Source organism: Dicentrarchus labrax, unplaced genomic scaffold (genome assembly GCF_905237075.1).
Source record: "Dicentrarchus labrax unplaced genomic scaffold, dlabrax2021, whole genome shotgun sequence".
NCBI classification, from domain to species: domain Eukaryota; kingdom Metazoa; phylum Chordata; class Actinopteri; family Moronidae; genus Dicentrarchus; species Dicentrarchus labrax.
Window position 1 is genome coordinate 1 of NW_026136982.1, and position 18,587 is coordinate 18,587.

At 36.8% G+C, this 18,587-nt stretch overlaps 3 protein-coding genes and 1 long non-coding RNA gene across 4 annotated transcripts; 3 read left to right on the top strand and 1 right to left on the bottom strand.

Annotated features, from left to right (window-relative positions):
• Positions 1-100: 100 nt before the first annotated feature.
• On the top strand, positions 101-2,623 carry LOC127360973 (hepatic lectin-like). The gene is made up of 4 exons (XM_051395533.1): positions 101-155; positions 1,172-1,323; positions 1,475-1,599; positions 1,685-2,623. The coding sequence occupies exons 1-4, from the start codon at positions 101-103 to the stop codon at positions 1,890-1,892; spliced, it is 540 nt and encodes a 179-aa protein (XP_051251493.1). The 3' UTR covers positions 1,893-2,623.
• Positions 2,624-4,870: 2,247 nt separating this feature from the next.
• Positions 4,871-8,966, top strand: LOC127360976 (CD209 antigen-like protein E). The gene is made up of 7 exons (XM_051395535.1): positions 4,871-4,935; positions 5,063-5,151; positions 6,299-6,424; positions 6,612-6,689; positions 7,324-7,475; positions 7,627-7,751; positions 7,842-8,966. The coding sequence occupies exons 2-7, from the start codon at positions 5,124-5,126 to the stop codon at positions 8,047-8,049; spliced, it is 717 nt and encodes a 238-aa protein (XP_051251495.1). The 5' UTR covers positions 4,871-4,935; positions 5,063-5,123; the 3' UTR covers positions 8,050-8,966.
• Positions 8,967-9,328: 362 nt separating this feature from the next.
• LOC127360974 (C-type lectin domain family 4 member E-like) lies at positions 9,329-16,936 on the top strand. Its single transcript, XM_051395534.1, has 9 exons — positions 9,329-9,577; positions 12,305-12,396; positions 13,821-13,898; positions 14,923-15,036; positions 15,295-15,360; positions 15,457-15,528; positions 15,791-15,942; positions 16,086-16,210; positions 16,302-16,936. The coding sequence occupies exons 2-9, from the start codon at positions 12,330-12,332 to the stop codon at positions 16,498-16,500; spliced, it is 873 nt and encodes a 290-aa protein (XP_051251494.1). The 5' UTR covers positions 9,329-9,577; positions 12,305-12,329; the 3' UTR covers positions 16,501-16,936.
• On the bottom strand, positions 9,576-10,359 carry LOC127360977 (uncharacterized). Its single transcript, XR_007883991.1, has 3 exons — positions 10,285-10,359; positions 10,001-10,128; positions 9,576-9,914 (listed from the first exon to the last, which is right to left on the bottom strand). It is a non-coding gene; the product is annotated as an uncharacterized LOC127360977 (long non-coding RNA).
• Positions 16,937-18,587: the final 1,651 nt, after the last annotated feature.

Consider the following 18,587-nt stretch of genomic DNA (forward strand, 5'->3'; position numbering starts at 1 on the left):
TAGTTCATCCTTCTGCAATAAACACATTATTATCGAACACTGATGATTTACCAATGCAGTGTTTGACCTGTGCTTTCTTTTTTAATCAGCTCTTGATAACATGCACACCAAGGAACGTTTACAGACTCTGAGAGACAAACATGAAGCTCTCACAGGTAATGCAGTCAGGTTCAGAAACAGTCTAAAAGGTTGAGTCTACAAGATTAAGTCTACTCTAAACTGCATGTTTTGCAACACTGCAAGATCCTTTTAAAATGTGACATCTCACATCTCAGATTGTGTTTGAAACTGTCTAAAAGATTTAGTCCACAAGTCTCTGCAAACTTAAACTGGTTAGTTTTCAGTTCTGACAGGTGGACCCTGATATTGATCTGTTAATTATCAACTGACTGTACTGTAGAAGAGTTTCAGGTTTATAAATAAGAGACAATCCTGATGAAAATGAAATTGTTTTCCTAAAAGAAAGATGCTGTGAAGTAAAATAATACAACAAGGTGCAGCAAACCAGCCCACAACCCTCCTGTAGTTAAAGATAGTGTAGGGAAATTCTTCAATAATGTTGAGAGTTGCTAGTTCTCTGAATAATTACGAACCCAGTGTGATGAATCAAATTCCTTTACTCATGCAGCATGAAGAAGACCTTAGCATAGATGTTCTCGCTCGATTTCCAGAATGTTCTCCCTTATATACCTTTCAGTACATCATCCAAACAAAACGCATCTGTTATCCTATTAACATCCTGCTGTAAATCTTGCATGAAAGGTTAAAGGTCTTCAACACAAATGGTGCTTTGATCTAACCCTGTGACTGTGACCAGATTCTTATTAGTCACCCATAACATCACAAACCCACTAACAAAACTGTATACATTTACTACCCCACTTAAAACATTCATCTACCAGAATAGAAAGTAAGTGATGGATTTTGCCTTTCTTCCATGTTTGCATCCTCTGATGATGATTAATGAACCAGTGATGTATTGACAGATACAAGAAGTCAGATTGGCAGTATATATACCTTTGAAGTAGAAAACTGTTGCCTCTGTCTGATTGTCTCAGCTGCTCTCAGATTCAAACTCGTTCATCTCAAAGTTCCTCTGCTTCCAAATCACACAAATATAAACAGTGATCTGTTTCACCTGACTCAAGTCTTTACTGTGATCTCTTCAAAGATGACTCGTGTACCAAATGTGAATATGGCTGGGAGCAGCATGGAAGACAGTGTTATTATTTCTCCACCAATCGTTTAACCTGGAGTGAGAGCAGAGATGAATGCCGACAGAAAGGAGGAGATCTGGTACAGATAGACAGCAGAGAGGAGCAGGTAAAACACACTGCTGCAGGTTCATGTAGCTCACTGGCTTTATTCTCATTTGTTTTATCACATCCTTGTGTTTCCACATTAGTTAACATGGTCTCTCAGCACAGAAAAGTCATGTTACATATTGTGTTCTTCATCAACGTTTGCTGTCCAGACATTCCTGGAGCTGAAAGTGAGAGAAAAAATGAACAATGATGAGGACATGTTCTGGATCGGACTGACAGACTCAGAGAAAGAGGGCACATGGTTGTGGGTAGACGGCTCACCACTGAACGAGAGGTTTGACTGTTATAAATATATTTTTTGTCAATTTCGAAAATCAAAGTTGAAGTTGAACCAGTTCTTTTTGTTCTCTTACTCTTAGTTTGACATTTTGGAGAGAGAATGAGCCAAATAACTACCCATGGAGAGATCGCGATGGAGAGGACTGTGTGAAGATGGGATTGATAACAGGAGCTCCAGATCTGAAATGTTGGTTTGATCAGTCCTGCAAAGAAGCTTACAGAAGTATTTGTGAGAGACCAGCAGAAACTGGACATTTTACTCTTCAGTGTGTCGGAAATGTAGTTTAAATGAAGTCTCAGCTTGTTAAACAATCTCAGAACAGGATACAGAATTTGGAGCGGTTTCATTTTTATATATGTAATTTTAAAATAAATGAATAAATAAGGAAACTATTAAAATGCAGTTTGTTTAATGTGCCCAACAATACTATTATATATTATATCATCAGATTATAGTTACTCATGTATTAATGGAAAAGTAGATTTTTACTGTCATAGTTTGTTGAGGTGAAGCACATTTCTAACTGTTATATATTATATTATTACATTAATTGCAGTCCATGTATATGATTATTTTCACAATTCAATGTTTTTACATGAAAAATTACTTAAACAATTATCACCAGTTTATTTTCTGTTAATCAACTAATCATTTCTGCTGTACCTGTATACTGTTGGGTAGTGTAGTATAAAATTTAGTGTAGGTTAGTGCATATTATAAGTTAGTAATCAAGTAATTACACAAAAGTTTGGATATTATGTTGTAAGCACTATTGTTTGTTCACACAGATAACTGGAAATCAAGTAGAGGGCACTATGTTTTAAGTAATGATGATTTTGAGTGTTAAGTAGAATAGATTTATATAAGCTCACAAGGATGTTAATGAAGGCATTATGTTTTAAGTTTATATGATTTCATGATAAGCACTAATAATGTTGATAAAGTAGTAAGCACCATGTTTTTTTTTTTGTAAAAATTTGATTAAACGTGTGGAACATATAGAATGTGTAGTTGTAGCAAAAAAAAATGAGCACTGATTATACCAAATGTATGTGTGTGTTTGTAACACAACTTTCTTATCATATTATAAAGTTTATAAAGTTTTAAAAAATACAGTAAAAGACATCTGTGACATAATGGTGTAAGGAAAAGGTAATAAATGTTTTTAAAAAAATAGAAGTATAGTAAACTAGATTCTAATGGTGTAATCCTGATGAAAGGAGAGTAAAAAAGAAAATATCATGGCCTACTGGTGTAGACCATGAAGTCTGTGGGTTCTATGATAAGAACATAGGCCTTAGGCGAGCAAGACACCAGTAGAATGGAGCATGGGCACAACAGAGGCAGGATAATTGGGCTGATAAGACACCAGTAGGATGGCGCATGGGCCCAACAAGGGCATGATAATTGGGAACCACAGACTGGTGAAGATTTAGGGTCTTTCCAGTGTGGAATTTACACCATTATGTCGTAGATGGAAAAGGTAGAAGATGGGCAGAACTTGTGACAGGAGGCACGAGTATATAAGGAGAAGCTGTGTGAGGATGAATTCAGTCTTTCCATGGATGGCTCTGGCTTTGTTTGTCTGTCAAGATAATAAAGCTCTAATCTACTGCCAACTTTGATGAATCCTGATTGTTATTTTTCCACCTGAAGGAGAATAACTTTTAAACCTAATCTGGACTTAGAATTCGTATGTTGGACACAATCTTCTGATCAAAAAGAGAACTCATTCTGACCAAGACCCAACAGTAGTTACATTTCTATTAAAACATAGTATTTAATAAAGTCTCTGTATCTTTATATTATATATAATCTCTCCTTTTGTAAAGTAACTAGTAACTAAAGCTTTAAAGCAGTTAATAAAAAAAAGGTTTATCACCAACATCCAACATCTATGATTAGTAAATACAATAGAAACTGTTTGGTTTAGTAGATGGAAGAAATACTTCTTCAACCAGTTTTTATTTGTTTTAACTGGGTAATAACCAGTGAATGTCACTAAGTACATTTACTCAAGTACTGTACTCATGGACTATTTTTATGGCACTTTACTTTATGTTGTAATGACAACCAGTTCAAGACTATTCTAAAGTTTACTCAGAAGAGAAGAAAGTGAAGAAAATAAAAGAGGAACTGATCATGAAGGAGAAATATAAAAATACACATATATACACTGCCTTTCAAAAGTTTTAGAACACGGCAATTTTTCAGTTTTTTATTGAAATTCAAGCAGTTCAAGCCCAATTAATAGCTTGAAATGGTACAAAAGAAAGTGGCGAACTTCCAGAGGTTAAAAAAAAAAGGTAAGGTTACCCAAACCTGAAAAATAACGTACATTTCAGAATGACAAAGACTTGAAAGTTGTTGCTACCAATTCCCACAGGTGTCACAACTTGTCTTGATTTCTTACAACCCCCTCTGTCTGCATAAAGGTAGTGTTGGAACACACTGTGGTTTGTACTGTAGAAAGTAGTGTGTTGCAACAAAAATTGCGAGAAAACCGCAATTAACAATGGAAAAGTCAAGGTGTCAGTGAGCACAGTCTCCCTCACCATCAAAAGGCACTCAGAAACTGGGGCAAACTCTGACAGGAAGAGTCAAAGCCACATCAGAATCAGATGACATTTCTGAGAGTCAACAGCTTGCGTAATAGGCGGCTCACAGGACAACAGCTTCAAGCTCAGCTTAATAGTGGTCGTAATACTGGGGCTGCTTTGTTGGATCCAGGGTGGGTGACTTGTACAGAGTGAGAGGCACCGTGAACCAAAACGGCTACCACAGCATTCTGCAGTGCCACACAGTTCCCTCTGGTATGCACCTAGTTGGTCAGGGGTTCATCCTACAGCAAAGATAATGACCTAAAACATGAGTCCAAGCTATGCCAGAACTACCTTAGGAAAAAAGAACAAGACGGTAAGCTTGAAAACATGGAGTGGCCAGCACAGTCACCAGACTTAAACCCCATTAAGCTGGTTTGGGATGAACTGGACAGAAGAGTGAAAGCAAAGCAACCTACAAGTGTTGCACATTTATGGGAACTTCTCCAACAGAGTTGGGAAGAACTTTCTGAATAATATTTGATTTACATTTGAAGTAATCCTTGAAGCTACAGATCTTACAAAGTTTAAAAAGTTAATTTCAACCCTTCCCCCAAACTGTGAATTCATTGTACAACAGGAAACTGACACGTTCATTCAAACCCAAAGAATAAAAAGGTTTGACTGTGGGCAAGAAGGTGATTAACAACACCCTCCCCCTAAATGTCTGAGGCAGATGTAACAGTGTACTCTGATGTTAAGTTCAGAAGAACGAAGAGAAACACCAGTGGTGAGTCTTCAACAAGATACTTCCTTAATACTTCCTAAAGCGGTTTTTATTTGTTCTAACTGGGAAACTTGATGTCCACAGTGACACAAATTATTTCTGCATTTTGGTTTTGTGCTTTTTGTCACAGAGAAAGTTTCCTCATCGACTGACAGCACTTAATCTGAAGTCAGCATCTGGAATCTGACACAATGAGCCGTCCACAGGGCTACATAGAAGGTAATAACCAGTGAATGTAACTAAGTATATTTATATATATATATATAACTATATTTTAAGTACTGGACTTATGGACAGTTTTAAAGGCACTTTACTTCATGTTGTAACGAAGACCAGTTTAAGAATATTCTGAGGTTTACTCAGAAGAGAAGAAAGTCCAGAGAACAAAAGAGAAACTGACCATAAGGACAAATATAAATACAAACACATATATACGTATTTATTTTAAAATTTTTTCATGTTTTCAGACAGCAGGAAATATAAATGTCAAGGTTTCCTGTTGGTCTAATGTCGTAGTTCATGTTTCCAATTTTTCTTTCTTTTTAAAATCTCAACATTTCAAGACTTCTTTAAAATAATCACTTTAACTTGTAGAAGTACAGTATGCTACATCATCTGTCACTGTTTAACAACACATTGTTGATCAATTAAAGCTCAACAATTAACTCATTATATCTTGTTTATTGTAAAAATGAAACACTGTGGTTTTACAGGGCGCAATGTCCCAGATTATTTCTTGGGCCGGATGAGTAACTTCCTGGAGTCTTGTTGTCAACATGAGGTTGCCAGGCAACCAGTGGAGACTCCAGGTAGTTACAGTGATAATTAGAGAGTTTTAAATATGTTCATACATTCAAACAGAGCCCGGCTAACCGTTTCCTTGTTTTGAGAACTGCAACAGTTATACAGAAAAAAGAAGTTGCCAAACTTTAATTTTAAGTTTTAGAAACTAATAGGGCAGTATTTTATTTGACTAATTTCTCGGCTTTTGGAACACCTGTATGGGTGTTCATGTTATTGTGTCCACCCTCTGCACTCATCTGTTCTTACATCTGTTTTCCATCTCTGTCTCTTCGGGCGGCTGTGGCTCAGAGGTTGTGGGTTCGATCCCCGGCTCCTGGTGCCACATGTCGAAGTATCCTTGAGCAAGATACTAAACCCCAAATTGCTCCCGATGCCGTGCATCGCTGTGTGAGTGTGTATGAATGTTAGTCTCTGTTCGATGGACTTTACCATCACTGAGTGAATGTGTGTGAAAGGGTGAATGTGGCACGTAATGTAAAAGCGCTTTGAGTGGTCGGAAGACTAGAAAGGCGCTATACAAGTACAGGTCCATTTACCATTTACCATTCTACCTGTTGAACAGGTGATGCTCCAGCCTCCCAACATCGCTCAGGGTCAAATGGAGGGTCAAAGGTCAGATCAGAGAGAGTGGCCCTGCTGGTTGTCAGCGCTCTCCTGGCAGCTGCTGTCATTGTTATTTGCCGTCTCTGTAAGTTTGTCATGTAGATTGATGTATATTGACTTTACTTACATAAATTAATGTTACAGTCATTAACAACAGAAAATGTTTTTTACATATAACTGATAAGATTTCAAAGAGCAGAGGATGTATTGAACACATAGTGAGAATTTGTTTTTCCCTCTTCCTTTGACTTGTGCTTTCTTGTTTTAATCAGCTCTTGATAACATGTACACCAAGCAAAGTTTCCAGACTCTGAGAGAAGAGCATGAAGCTGTGAAAAGAAATCTCACAGGTAATCCAGTCAGGTTTAGAAAAGTCAAAATTAAAAGTTTACTCTAAACTGCATTTTGCAACACTGTAATATCCTTTTAAAATGTGACATCTCACATCTCAGATTGTGTTTGAAACTGTCTAAAAGATTTAGTCCACAAGTCTCTGCAAGTCTCATTTTGTGTTAAACTGGATTGTTTTCAGTTCTGACAGGTGGACCCTGATATTGATCTGTTAATTATCAACTGACTGTACTGTGAAAGAGTTTCAGGTTTATAAATAAGAGACGATCCTGATGAAAGTGAAATTGTTTTTATAACAGAGAGACGCTGTGAAGTAAAATCATACAACACGGTGCAGCAAACCAGCCCACAACCTCCTGTAGTAAAAGAAAGTAAGTGATGGATTTTGCCTTTCTTCCATGTTTGCATCCTCTGATGATGATTAAAGAACCAGTGATGTATTGACAGATACAAGAAGTCAGATTGGCAGTATATATACCTGTGAAGTAGAAAACTGTTGCCTCTGTCTGATTGTCTCAGCTAATCTCAGATTCAAACTCGTTCATCTCAAAGTTCATGCTGCTTCCAAATCACACAAATATAAACAGTGATCTGTTTCACCTGACTCAAGTCTTTACTGTGATCTCTTCAAAGATGACTCGTGTACAAAATGTGAATATGGCTGGGAGCAAGATGGAAGACAGTGTTATTATTTCTCCATCAATCGTTCAACCTGGAGTGAGAGCAGAGATGAATGCCGACAGAAAGGAGGAGATCTGGTTCAGATAGACAGCAGAGAGGAGCAGGTAAAACACACTGCTGCAGGTTCATGTAGCTCACTGGCTTTATTCTCATTTGTTTTATCACATCCTTGTGTTTCCACATTAGTTAACATGGTCTCTCAGCACAGAAAAGTCATGTTACATATTGTGTTCTTCATCAACGTTTGCTGTCCAGACATTCCTGGAGCTGAAACTGAGAGAAAAAATGAACTTTGATGAGGACAAGTTCTGGATCGGACTGACAGACTCAGAGAAAGAGGGCACATGGTTGTGGGTAGACGGCTCACCACTGAACGAGAGGTTTGACTGTTATAAACATATTTTTTGTCAGTTTCAAAATTCAAAGTAATCTGTTTTATTGAACCAGTTCTCTTGTTCTCAAACTCTTAGTTTGACATTTTGGAACGGCAGTGAGCCAGATAACTGGACAGAGAGAGATCCTGATGGAGAGGACTGTGTGAGGATGGGAGAGAAGCCAGGAGCTCCTGATCTGAACTGTTGGTTTGATGAACCCTGCAAAGTGCCTCACAGAAGTATTTGTGAGAAACCAGCAGAAACTGGACATTTTACTCTTCAGTGTGTCGGAAATGTAGTTTAAATGAAGTCTCAGCCTGTTAAACAATCTCAGTGCAGGATACAGAATTTGGAGCAGTTTCATTTTTATATATGTAATGTTAAAATTAATGAATAAATAAGGAAAATATTAAAATACAGTTTGTTTAATGTGCCCAACAATACTATCATATATTATATCATCAGACTGTAGTTACTCAAATATGAAATTTCATAAAGTCTCTGTATCTTTTGTAAAACAACTATTAACTAAAGCTGTAAAACATTTATTTACAACAAGATTTATCTCCAATCCAACATCTACGGTTAATAAATACATTAAAAACTGTTTTTTTTTAGTAGAAGGAGGAACAATAAAATGTTTGAATAAATTAGTGTTTATTGAAATTAAACAGCAATTTATTTTTGTCAATTATGTTTTTGTTTCCATTGTAGGTTACTATGATCTATATTTATCTTCTGTTCTTTATAGTTTTCTTGTTTTACTGACACAGTGTGATTTTAAATTGTTTGTTTTGGATCCAAATACAGAATAAAGTATTTAGATTGTTTGATCATTCATAAAATGCTAGCCTCATCATTTGTCAGCATGCTCACCATGAGGTTTGCTGAGTCATTCAAAGTGACAACACAGCTGTGATAGTTCTCATTACACTTGTGTTACCCCAAAAATGTGCACTAATGAACATGAAATGAAAGTCCAACTGTGTTGTGTTCACAAACAGAGGAATTGGACATGGATGTTTCTGCTGTCCACTGTTACTGTCGGTAGCTACGCCTCCTGACCAGTAGGTGTCTCTGTGGGACTGTGTACAGAGTGGAAGAGGACTGCAGAATGAGGGACAGAGAAGTAGAGAGGAACAGGTGGAGAAGTACAGCGGCTGCAGGTGAAACGTGGATGCTATCAGTGTTAGCAGTTGCTAAATAAAGCCCTCAAATGTTCGCTGTGTCCAGTGTTTGACTCAACAACGTAACAAACTGCTGTGTCACTGATTTCTTCAAACTGAAGAACAGATGGAGCAACGTCTGTGGCCTCAGTGTTACAGAATATGAACCATTTGTCTTTATAGAAACTAAAGGAAATGGAAACAATTATTCAAACATAAAAAATGTGACTTTGGGGAACTAGACTTTTTAAGATTGTCATAACTCGTCTCCAAGGCCATGGATCATGTATTTATTAATAAGTGCACATCTGAGGTGTGTTTATCAGTAACATCAGGGCTGTAGATGTGAGTGTGTGAGCAGTATGAGATGTAGATGTTATAAAGTGGGACAATAATCAACTTTTACGCACGCTAAAGGACCAGACAGACACAAAGCCGTTCACCTGTGCGCACAAAGAGGAATAATCTGGATCAGGAGAGCGACTAGCGAACCAGCAACCCTCCAGAAACCATCGACATGCTCCCAAGCAAAGCTTCAGCCACGTTCAACACTACAACACTACACAAAAACAGCTCAACGAACCCAAAGGGGAACGTTGCTACAACCTACAAGTGAAAACTCCGCACCACTTCACAAAACAATAAATCTCTCCAAGCAAAATCCAGGTAAGAAACTCTACAAAGCCGTGAACAAATAGTTAACTGAGCCTACAAAGTCATCCTCAAACGCGTGTCCTTTCCTCTGATCCAACACTCGCTCACACACTCGCAAACAAAAGTTTACCGGCCTGCACCTGCACAGGTAAATCAGAGAATAAGGATCCATACCTGAGCGCGCTGCGAGCGCTCCCGACAAACTTTACGCATGCGCGCATCAGATTCTCGCTACTGTCTCCTGCCCTTTGTGTTTACACTGCCCTGTGTGAACTCCTTGAGAACGGTCCTCTTCCTTCTCTCCAAGGCAGTGGATAGCTTCGTCTCTGTGTACTTCAGTTGGATTGGGCTATTTAAGAAAGGGGAAAAAAGAAAATAACTAATATAATCTGAATTGGTAACTGTCAACAAAGATAAGCCTAATAATTTCCATACCTGGAGAAGCATGTCTTTTATATGTCTGATTGTCACTCCTGTAGCTCCTGTCCTTGATGGGACTTCATCCATCATTTTTGATGTGCAATGTTCAAATCTGGACATTTTCTCTGGAATTCTTTATTTATCTGTCGACCACACAAACGGAAGAATTCAGTCTTGCAGACAATTAGCTATACTGCATTAATTCATACTAAAACACATTGGCTAAAGAGGAACAACTCCTCAACACATGTGAACTCTGACATACAGTGGTTAAAAAGCAGAGCACTGAAATGACTCACTATCACTGACTGCCATTTTGTTCCAAGTAGTCGCTCTCCATTGGGGCAACTTAGAACCAAAGACCAGGCAATGAGATGGGCCATTCAAGTACCCTGCTAAATTATTGATATTTATCCAGTTTAATATATACAAACAACAATGTAGTTTACAGCCAAACACATAAGAAGTATGAAGCTATTCCTCTACATGGTCAAATAAAAAGTTCTCTCAAGCTGAGTCGATTTGCCAAATAAAACTTTATCATTCGTATCCACTGCGATGCTACACTGAAGGGTAGAATGACTAAACTGCACTGCTAAATATGATAAGACTTAACTATGTTTATTAGTACAACTTATTCCATTAACTGTATTAACAGATGTAGCCTAACCTTCAGTCACAAGTCCACTGCTGGTCAAATCACAATTGAGAATATGCCCAAATTCTTGGGAGAATTTATTTGCAAATAAAATGATACTCACCTCAAAAATGTCCTTTATATATCGTATTCGCTCAGCCTACAGGTCCTCTAACACAGAGTCTTAACTGTCTGAATTTGCCCAGGCATGTGATAGGTGGGTGGGTGGGTGGGGGAGGGGACTTGAAATGCTGAACTCAAGGTGGAGAAAAATTCAGTTATCATGCAAATTGTATTAAGTTATTACAACTTGACTTTTGTTTTGAACCAATTAACGCAGAAATGTTAGTTCAAATTACACACAACATTAAGTTGATTTAATAACCAACATTATTATATCAACACATCTCAATCAATACATTAGAATTCTTTACTTGCAATCATGCATTTAATAAAGTGGTGATAACAAGGCCACTGAGTTGCTTTTTAGAGTACGTATATTTCTATAATGTTGTCAGACAACAGGAAGGTGTTGAGGTTTCCTGTTGGTCTAATGCAGCAGCAGCCCTCTGCACTTTCAGAGACCAACAACAGTGTGGGGAAAGTATCAGAGCAGCAAGTGAAACCGGCAAAAAGTGAAAAGTACAAAAAGTAAAACAAGTTCATGTTCATCTTTTACTTTTTTTAATTTAAAATCTCAACATTTCAAGATTCCTTTAAAATAATAAATAATGGGGCGCCCGGTTAGCTCACCTGGTAGAGCTGGCACCATGTACCGAGTCCCTGCTGCAGCGGCCCGAGTCCGAATCCGAGCCCTTTGCTGTGTGTCATCCCCTCTCTCTCTACCCCCCTTTCCTGTCTATCTTCAGCTGTCTATCAATTAAAGGCAATAAAAAGACCAATAAATAAATAAATAATAATAATCAGTATAACTTGTAGAAGTACAGTTGATTTAGTTTATGTAAGAGTTTATTTTTTACTGTTTATTGTTTACTTTCCATATTTAGCTAAGAGTTTATTGTTTATCTTATACTGTATTTTTTTATACCTCTTTTATTTTCTATACAGTTGTTTTGTAAGCTGCTGGAAATCCAATTTCTTCGAGGGAGTAAAGAGAAGTCTAAGTCTAAGTCTAAGTATGCTACATACTTTGTCACTGTTTTAGTTAAATAATAATAGTTAATTAATTAAACTCAATATGTTGCCAACCTGTTTCCAGTCTTTATGCTAAGCTAAGTTAACAGGCTGCCGGCCGTAGTTTACAGATATAAGAGTGGTGTCAATCTTCTCATCTAACTCTGCAATAAATTAGAGGTAGATGAGAAACATATTTTCACAAAATGTTGAACTAATCCTTTAAGTGATGATAAAGTAAAAAGTCAATTTGGTTGCAGTGATTAATTAATTTACTTTTTTTTAAAAATCATATTATAATGTACAACGTCATTTCTAAAACAAATCTTTCAGTTACAGATCTTACAAAGTTTTAAAAGTTAATCTCATCCCTTCCCCCCATCTGTGAATTCATTGTACAACAGGAAACTGACACATTTATTCAAACCAATGAATAATAAAGTTTGACTGTGGGCAAGTAGGTGGTTTATAACACCCTCCCCATGCTTCATTTTGCAGGAAGGATGTTTTAACAGTTAGCTGTGAACTTGAAATAAGTTCTCGTTCAGACTCACTGAGGGTCACAACAGTAAAATGTCTGAGGCTGATGGAATAGTGTACTCGGATGTTAAGTTCACAAGACCGAAGAGAAACACCCGTGGTGAGTCTTAAATGAGATATCTATCCATCTATCTATCTATCTATCTATCTATCTATCTATCTATCTATCTATCTATCTATCTATCTATCTATCTATCTATCTATCTATCTATCTATCTATCTGTAGGGAACCACTTTGTAGGGTGTTGCAGTAGTGTAATCAATTAATTTTGGTTATCAAAGTTTATAATTATCAAAAGATAATTACTTTAATCAATATTAAAGTTCCTTGGGACACCACCCTTATATAAGGGAAACGATAGCCAATAGTTGATTGATCGGTCTCATAAAAATACACTAAACTATTAATTAAGAAATCGGATTAATAATTAAATGAATAACTACGACCAAAAACCATTATTAATAGTTAAAGTGGAAGGCTTTGGAGTTCTGCATAGAAGAGTTTGGTATCACCCACTCTTGTGCAACAACAAAATTAAATAGGCCAGCCTTTAAAAACACAAACATTTATTAATGAGATAACAATGTGTAATCTATATTAAAGGAAAATGTGTGTGTGTGTGTGTGTGTGTGTGTGTGTGTGTGTGTGTGTGTGTGTGTGTGTGTGTGTGTGTGTGTGTGTGTGTGTGTGTGTGTATGTGTGTGTGTGTGTGCATGGGGGGTTGCGTGCCAGAGAAGGTGTGTGTCCTTTGTTCTCTGACCAGATGTTTCAGTATGAAACACGTGTTGGTGAGAGACAAAGAGTATGGAGGAGCGGGGTGGGGGTTGCGTTCCCTCTCCTCATGTGTGTGTTGAGGTTTAGGCCAAATATGTGTGTGTGTGTGTGTGTGTGTGTGTGTGTGTGTGTGTGATCATAGATTAAGTGTGCAACCTAACTTAAATACAGAGCCCCTAAAGTCCCCAAAAGGAAATATTTTTTATCTTGTGCACACAAGATAATTTACTATAAATTTATATGCATCTCATACGGCTTCAGATGCACACAGCTGTCATATAATGAGAGAACTCAGCAAGTTATATTTTCACCTCTGAATGTCATACTATGAAATTCTTGCTGCTCTTGCTGAAATCTGAATGTCGGCCAGATTCTGTTTAGAGATGCAATAACAGAGAGCTATCTTTCTCAACCATCTTATCAACCTGACCCATCAATAACACAGCAAATTGACTGCTTAAATAAAGCAATAAACACAGCAATGTTTCAAACATAGTGGAGACATCAGCAAACATATGCCTATGAAGCCATAAGATAATAACTTGTGTCCATAAGATAATATCTAACTTTTTTTTTTCCTTTTGGGACTTAAGGGGCTCCGTACTTAAAGGAACTAAGTTAGAGGAAAAATGTGTGTGTGTGTGTGTGTGTGTGTGTGTGTGTGTGTGTGTGTGTTAGTGTGTGATCAGTTATCTGCAGATATTTGCAGCTCTTTCATCAGCAGTTTGGTTTTGTGTTTTGTGTCGCAGGGACCGTTTCCTCAGAGGCTGAACCCACATACTCTGAAGTCAGGTACTTGAAGACTCAGCCATCCACAGAGCTCCCTGGTGGGTAAAGTGGTGGACTTAAGTGCTAATTTGAGTCCTTTTTCATCCAAAAACATTTCAAGGTTTCACCTTCATGAATGTGCTTTTTTTTTTGTTTCCTTATTTCTTAATTGCTTTAAAGTAAGTGAATGAAAATAATCATGAGTGTTGTGGTCCTATACAAAATTAAAAAGGAATGCTGAATGATGCATTTACATTAATACAGGCACACACACACACACACACACACACACACACACACACACACACACACACACACACACACACAGATACAGTATACAGACAACCCAGAAACAAACAAAAATGCAACAGCACAAAATAAATATAGAGATTATTACTATTATGCTGTTTGTTTGTTATTATGTTACATATACCAGAATATATTCCATATAGTTTTTACATGATGGAAAATGTGCATCCTAAAATATATCCACTATTTCAAAAGGAATATTACATTATATAAGTTACATTTATTGCTTTAATCTAAAAAAAAAGGTACAGAAACATCTACTGTCCACCAGACTAAAAGACAGCTTCTTCCCTCAGACTGAGAGAAATTCATCCTCAGCACTTCATCTGTGCAAAATACGAGTTTTAACTTTTATTTTTAGGACTTACAAATAGCATAAAGGGAACTATAATCTAAACTTAATTATACAACCCTGTGTTGTAAATGACAAGGAAATAATCTTGAATTATGTGTATTGAGTTTCATCTCAAATTAATAATATTCTACATCAGAGCTGATGATGACCTTTATGTCCCTATACTGAAAAGATAGAGTGGAGAGACAGAAAGAAAGAGAGAAAGAAAGAAAGAGAGAAAGAAAGAGAGAGAGAAAGTGAGAGAGAAAGAAAGAAAGAGAGAAAGAAAAAGGGTGGTGGATGCCTCAACTTATCTTCAATGTATGACTTTAACTTGCAGTATTTTTACAGTGTAGTATTATATTTGTACTCTAGTGAAGGAGCTGAATACTTCCTCCACTACTACATCTGGTTTGTCTGTATCTTCTGCTGGTCAACAGGTTCCCAACAACACCCAGTGTCAAATGGAGGGTCAAAGGTCACAGCAGAGAGAGTGGTCATAGTAGTTCTCAGTGCTCTCCTGGTAGCTGCTGTCATCGCTCTCAGCTTTACCTGTGAGTTTGTTCTTTTTAAAGTGAATTCATCTAGACTGATTTATAAAAGCTGATCATTGTGTTGAAGAACAGAGTTTTAGTGGATTTTAATTTTGTCAGAACTGTTGATGAAATATCAGAAACTAATTTAGAAATGTCACATTTTCAGTCTTTTTTAGGTTTTGAAAAATATCACCAATCTAATGTAATCTTAGATATGTGTTTAACCTCAACTAACTATACTTTTCTTGTTGTTCTTTAAAAAAAAAAAAAAATTAGATTCTAAAAACATTCAAACCATGAAATGTCTCCAAAATCTGTCAGCTGTGAACAAAAATCTCACAGGTAAGTTTGTTAGAGTTTCTGTTTGAAACTGTGTTTCAGGTTCACATTGATAAATAAGAGACGATCCTGATGAAAATGAAATTGTTTTCATAACAGAGAGACGCTGTGAAGTAAAATCATGCAACACGGTGCAGCAAACATGTCCACAACCTCCTGTAGTAAAAGAAAGTAAGTGATGGATTCTGCCTTTCTTCCATGTTTGCATCCTCTGATGATGATTAATGAACCAGTGATGTATTGACAGATACAAGAAGTCAGATTGGCAGTATATATACCTGTGAAGTAGAAAACTGTTGCCTCTGTCTGATTGTCTCAGCTGCTCTCAGATTCAAACTCGTTCATCTCAAAGTTCCTGCTGCTTCCAAATCACAAAAATATAAACAGTGATCTGTTTCACCTGACTCAAGTCTTTACTGTGATCTCTTCAAAGATGACTCATGTACAAAATGTGAACATGGCTGGGAGCAGCATGGAAGACAGTGTTATTATTTCTCCACTGATTATTTAACCTGGAGTAAGAGCAGAGATGAATGCCGACAGAAAGGAGGAGATCTGGTTCAGATAGACAGCAGAGAGGAGCAGGTAAAACACACTGCTGCAGGTTCATGTAGCTCACTGGCTTTATTCTCATTTGTTTTATCACATCCTTGTGTTTCCACATTAGTTAACATAGTTAACAAAAGTCATGTTACATATTGTGTTTTTCATCAACCTTTCCTGTCCAGACATTCCTGGAGCTGAAACTGAGAGAAAAAATGAACTCTGATGAGGACAAGTTCTGGATCGGACTGACAGACTCAGAGAAAGAGGGCACATGGTTGTGGGTAGACGGCTCACCACTGAACGAGAGGTTTGACTGTTATAAATATATTTTTTGTCACTTTCCAAAATCAAAGTTATCAGTTTTATTGAACCAGTTCTTTTTGTTCTCTAACTCTTAGGTTGACATTTTGGAACGGCAGTGACCCAGATAACTGGACAGTGGGAGATCCTGATGGAGAGGACTGTGTGAGGATGGGAGAGAAAACAGGAGCTCCTGATCTGAAATGTTGGTTTGATTTCTCCTGCAAAGCGTCTTTCAGATATATTTGTGAGAAACCAGCAGAAACTGGACATTGTAAGTGTCTGAAGTTTAAATGAAGTCTCAGCCTCTTAAACAATCTACTTTATCTACTCTATTTAATCAAGATACAGAATTTGGAGATGTTTTATTTTTATATGTGTAATGTTACAATAAATGAATAAATAAGGAAAATATTAAAATGCAGTTTTTTTAATGTGGCCAACAATACTATTATATATTATATCATCAGACTATAGTATTCTTATGTATTAATGGAAAAGCAGCTTTTTACTGTCATAGTTTGTTGAGGTGGAGCTCATTTTTAACTGTTATCATGTTATTATATTAATTGCTGTTCATATATATGATTGTTTTCACAATTCAATGTTTTAACATGAAAAATTACTTAAACAATTATCACCAGTTTATTTTCTGTTAATCGACTAATCATTTCTGCTGTACTTGTATACTGTTGGGTAGTTACATTTATATTAAAACATAACATTTTATAAAGTCTCTGTATCTTTGTATGAAAAGTCCTCCTATTGTAAAACAACAACTAGTAATTCAAGCTTTAAAGTAATTAATAAAAAAAAGGTTCATCACCAATCCAACATCTATGATTAGTAAAAGCAATAGAAAGTGTTTGGTTTAGTAGATTACGGAAGCGTACTGCATTCACTTAAAAAAAACAAAACAAAAAAACATTTTTTTGCCTGTTTTTCTGACTAATTATTTTCCTGTTTTACGGAGTAATTTGTTTCTGTTTTTCGGGGTAATTTTTTTTCGGAATTATCGAGATACTTCAAAGTCCTGCGAAAACCTCCAACCTGCAGTGACTCCCATGGACCTATGGTGACTGCTGCCCGCACATACATGCCCCATCTTCAACTATCTACCATACCGGGTCAATTTTGCTATGTATATATTTCTATGTCTAGCAGATCTGAATGGGCTTTCCTTCTGAACAACCGCAAAGTCCTCAGGTTCCTGCGTAGAGTCGACAAACTAATGATAATACCATCTATATGACTTAAAGACAGGACTATCTCCCAGTGTCTTAAACCCAGATCAAAGTATAACTTGACTGAACTAAACAAGCCGGTTATGTTTGTTTCCGTTAAAACGCACTCTCAATAAAGGAATGAATGTGCTTCAAATGCTCTCTAAACTCAGAAAAAAAAATTATTCAGAAAAACAGAAAAAAATGAATTATTCAGAAAAACAAACCAAAAAATATGCTTCCATATATTACAACATCAAAAACAATATATAGAAATGTATGTATAGGTACATACATATAAGTAAGAAATAAATATAAAAATGGAAATATAAATATAATAAGAGCCTGTATACAGTGTATTTATGTCAGTTTTGATTTGTTTCCATTGTTGGTTACTATAGTTTATATTTATCTTCTGATCTTTATATTTTTCTTTTTCGTTTTATTGACACAGCGTGATTTTAAATTGTAACACAGCTGTGATAGTTCTCATTACACTTGTGTTACCTCAAAAATGTGCACTAATGAACATGAAATGAAAGTCCAACTGTGTTGTGTTCACAAACAGAGGAATTGGACATGGATGTTTCTGCTGTCCACTGTTACTGTCGGTAGCTACGCCTCCTGACCAGTAGGTGTCTCTGTGGGACTGTGTACAGAGTGGAAGAGGACTGCAGAATGAGGGACAGAGAAGAAGCCATTTGTCTTTATAGAAACTAAAGGAAATGGAAACAATTATTCAAACATAAAAAATGTGACTTTGGGGAACTAGACTTTTTAAGATTGTCATAACTCGGCTCCAAGGCCATGGATCATGTATTTATTAATAAGTGCACATCTGAGGTGTGTTTATCAGTAACATCAGGGCTGTAGATGTGAGTGTGTGAGCAGTATGACATGTAGAGGTTATAAAGTGGGACAATAATCAACTTCTACGCATGCTAAAGGACCAGACAGACACAAAGCCGTTCACCTGTGCGCACAAAGAGGAATAATCCTCAACCCAGCTAACTAACCTCCCCCTAGTCTTCATATAGCTAGTTGTGGTTGGTGTTTACGCACTGGAGACCTCTGGATCAGGAGAGCGACTAGCGAACCAGCAACCCTCCTGAAACCACGGAGATGCTCCCAAGCAAAGCTTCTGCCACGTTCAACACTACA